The sequence below is a fragment of the Galeopterus variegatus genome, unplaced genomic scaffold (genome assembly GCF_000696425.1).
Source record: "Galeopterus variegatus unplaced genomic scaffold, G_variegatus-3.0.2 Scaffold5038, whole genome shotgun sequence".
In the NCBI taxonomy this organism is placed as follows: Eukaryota; Metazoa; Chordata; class Mammalia; order Dermoptera; family Cynocephalidae; genus Galeopterus; species Galeopterus variegatus.
Window position 1 is genome coordinate 32,252 of NW_007731149.1, and position 2,765 is coordinate 35,016.

General features: G+C 39.2%; 1 gene segment (V, D, J or C); it reads right to left on the bottom strand.

The window, feature by feature from the left end:
• Nucleotides 1–295: 295 nt before the first annotated feature.
• On the bottom strand, nt 296–893 carry LOC103604220. The segment is given in 2 exon segments: nt 296–681; nt 842–893. Coding segments are annotated over 2 exon segments (438 nt in total).
• Between the last annotated feature and the right edge of the window lie 1,872 nt (nt 894–2,765).

The following is a 2,765-nucleotide window of genomic DNA, read 5'->3' on the forward strand; positions in this document are numbered from 1 at the left end:
ATACCGCATGTTTTCACTTATTGGAGGGAGCTAAAGCTCTTACAACAAGAAAATGGAGGGGACACATCTGGGTGGGAGGGGGGAGAGGGAGGAGGGAGGGAGGTTTTGGTGATGGGACACAATAACTAACTACATTGTATATTGACAAAATAAAAATAAAAATTAAAAAAAAAAAGAATCCATTAAGCAACAATCAGTCAACCCTTTCTGAGTCATCTTGAACGTAACCTGCTTATTATATGCTTTTAATGTCTGTGTGCCAATTTCCACTTGCACACAAACAAAATAACAAATACTATACTTGAAGGTCTGTGGCAAAGGAAACTGGGTGAGGCTTCAGCCCCGGTCGCAGGTTTGGGTACAGGCTGCAGGTGCCTGGGAAGCAATGTGTGCTCGCTGCACAAAAGTAGACAGCTGAGTCTCCAGGCTGGATGGCTGCAATGTGCAGGGAGAGATGTTTGGCCGTCTTGTCTAATAGGACAGTGAGTCTTTGGTCTTGCTTTTTGTCCATATTTGAACGAATGTCTATAATAAGCTGAAGACTTTTTCCAGGTTCTTGCTTATACCAAGGGAAGTAGTTTGAGACACTGTCTGAATAAGTACAGTTGATAACAGCTCTGTCTCCCTCCTGGGCACTCAGGGTAGAAGGATGCTGCTCCACTTTCTCTCCTTGGCTCAGCCCTATGCAGAAAGAAAAAGTCAGAGGTAGGAGAAAGGTTATCAGGTCATTATTTCATTTTTCTTCAGTAACTAGAAGAAACCTGAATAAAGCTAGTCTCCTCCTTGGACTTCCAAAGAATGTCTATTAATATATCCCATTTCCCAAAACCCCTCAACTCACAGTCCAGCTGCAGCCACAAGAATGTGAATAAAGTTTGAATAGATGCCTTCATTGTTCTTCCGGTTTAGCATCAGCCATAGACTTGCAGTCTCCAACAAGGAGAGCTACTTCTATTATGAAGTTGTCCCTTCTTTTGTCTAACAATCGTAGTGGTTTTTCGTATTGTCTACCCAGCCAATAAGAAAAAGGTTCTGCTTCTGCCATAAGCCTATTCATTCAGAATCCACTAAAATGCACCCTCCACATATTCTGCATCAGCAGAGGTGCACTACCCTCTTGTGGTCACATCCCCAACTACGGAACTCACTGGCTGAATGTTCTTCTCTTACCCTGTGAGGGACTCAGATGCATAAAAGCAGCAATAAGTCAAACAAATTAGGTGTTAGATCAGAGATTAAATGCACAGTAAGAATATAGAAATCAAAATTTAAATACGACTATTGAAGTTTTTTTGCTAAAAAATTAGGAAGAGGTAGATGCTGTTGATGTTAATTCAACGATGGACCAAGTTTAAATGTTTGAAATCAGTAGAGCACCATGACTCACTCTCCTGGACAAACGAAAAATAATAGCTTTCCTTTCAGCCAAATCATGATGACTTGTCTATTATGGAGAAAAATTCTTTCTAAAAGGAACATGTAAGCCAAAGATCGGAGTAAGAGAGAGCCAGTAGAGCACCATGACTCACTCTCCTGGACAAACGAAAAATAATAGCTTTCCTTTCAGCCAAATCATGATGACTTGTTTATTATGGAGAAAAATTCTTTCTAAAAGGAACATGTAAGCCAAAGATCGGAGTAAGAGAGAGAGGAACATTTGGTATTTTAAGTGCATATTATCTCAGTCTCTGCTCCTCCAAGCCTGGTCTTGCCCTTGACCTTGCTATTCCGAGACAATTGACAGTGCCAACAGCCAAAATATGGAAACTTCCTTCATTAGAGATGACTGTGATAGAAAGTAAAGGATCAAATCTCAATGATAAGGTAAAATGAGGACAAGTTCCATGAGTTATTAATATTCTAGACATAGGAAATAATTTGACCCATAGTTGGGACAGATTTGCAAGGAAAAACTTGACAGGCTTTAAGAATCTATTCCTATTGCTATGTGGCTTATATTCTTCAAAGTGCTAAAAGAAAAAGGAGAAATTCTCAGTGAACATCAAGCTGCAGATTCAGAAAATGGAAACACATATAAGTTTATTCTTGAGGTGATTTATTTTCTGATATCAAAATAGATGGCATGTCCTTATATGCAATGACTGAGTCATATGCTTAGTGACATTTTCTCCAAAGGGTAAGCCAACTTTCCTGGCATGGACTCCTGCTGCCTTGGCTATTGCTGGCTCAGATTCCATACTCTGTCATTTTTCTCTCAAACTCCACTACAATGTTTTTCCCCAAGTTATTGATAAAGTCCTTTACTCTGTAAATTTTCAGGGTTATCTCTTTCTGCCAGAAAATCTTTCTTATCTACTTTAATTTCTCGGTGTTTTCTTACTATCTCCATAAGAATAAATCTAGGGAAGCCTAAATATTGCCTGTGTCAGCTAGGGGAATAACACAAATAGAAAACTGATCCTAGAGAACTGACCATGAGAAATGGTCCCTGGGAAACCAAGACTACCTCGTTTCTAAAATCAAAACCCCTTTCCTGTGATTTGTACTCACTAGTCCCCTGAAGTTATAGAAATAAGTCTAAAACCTCATTCATATCTCACACCCTTAAAGATTTGAGGATAGCTATAATGAAGAATCTCGGCTCAATATGTGTGTAGGTGCATGTGTGTGTGTGTGTGTGTGTATGTGTGTGTCTTCTTTGAGACATATATTTTAGGCCAATAACCCTTTTGAGTTATGGTATCCAGAACTGAATGTAATGGTCTAAATATTACCATTTATATGGAGCACAGTGTTTCCCATAT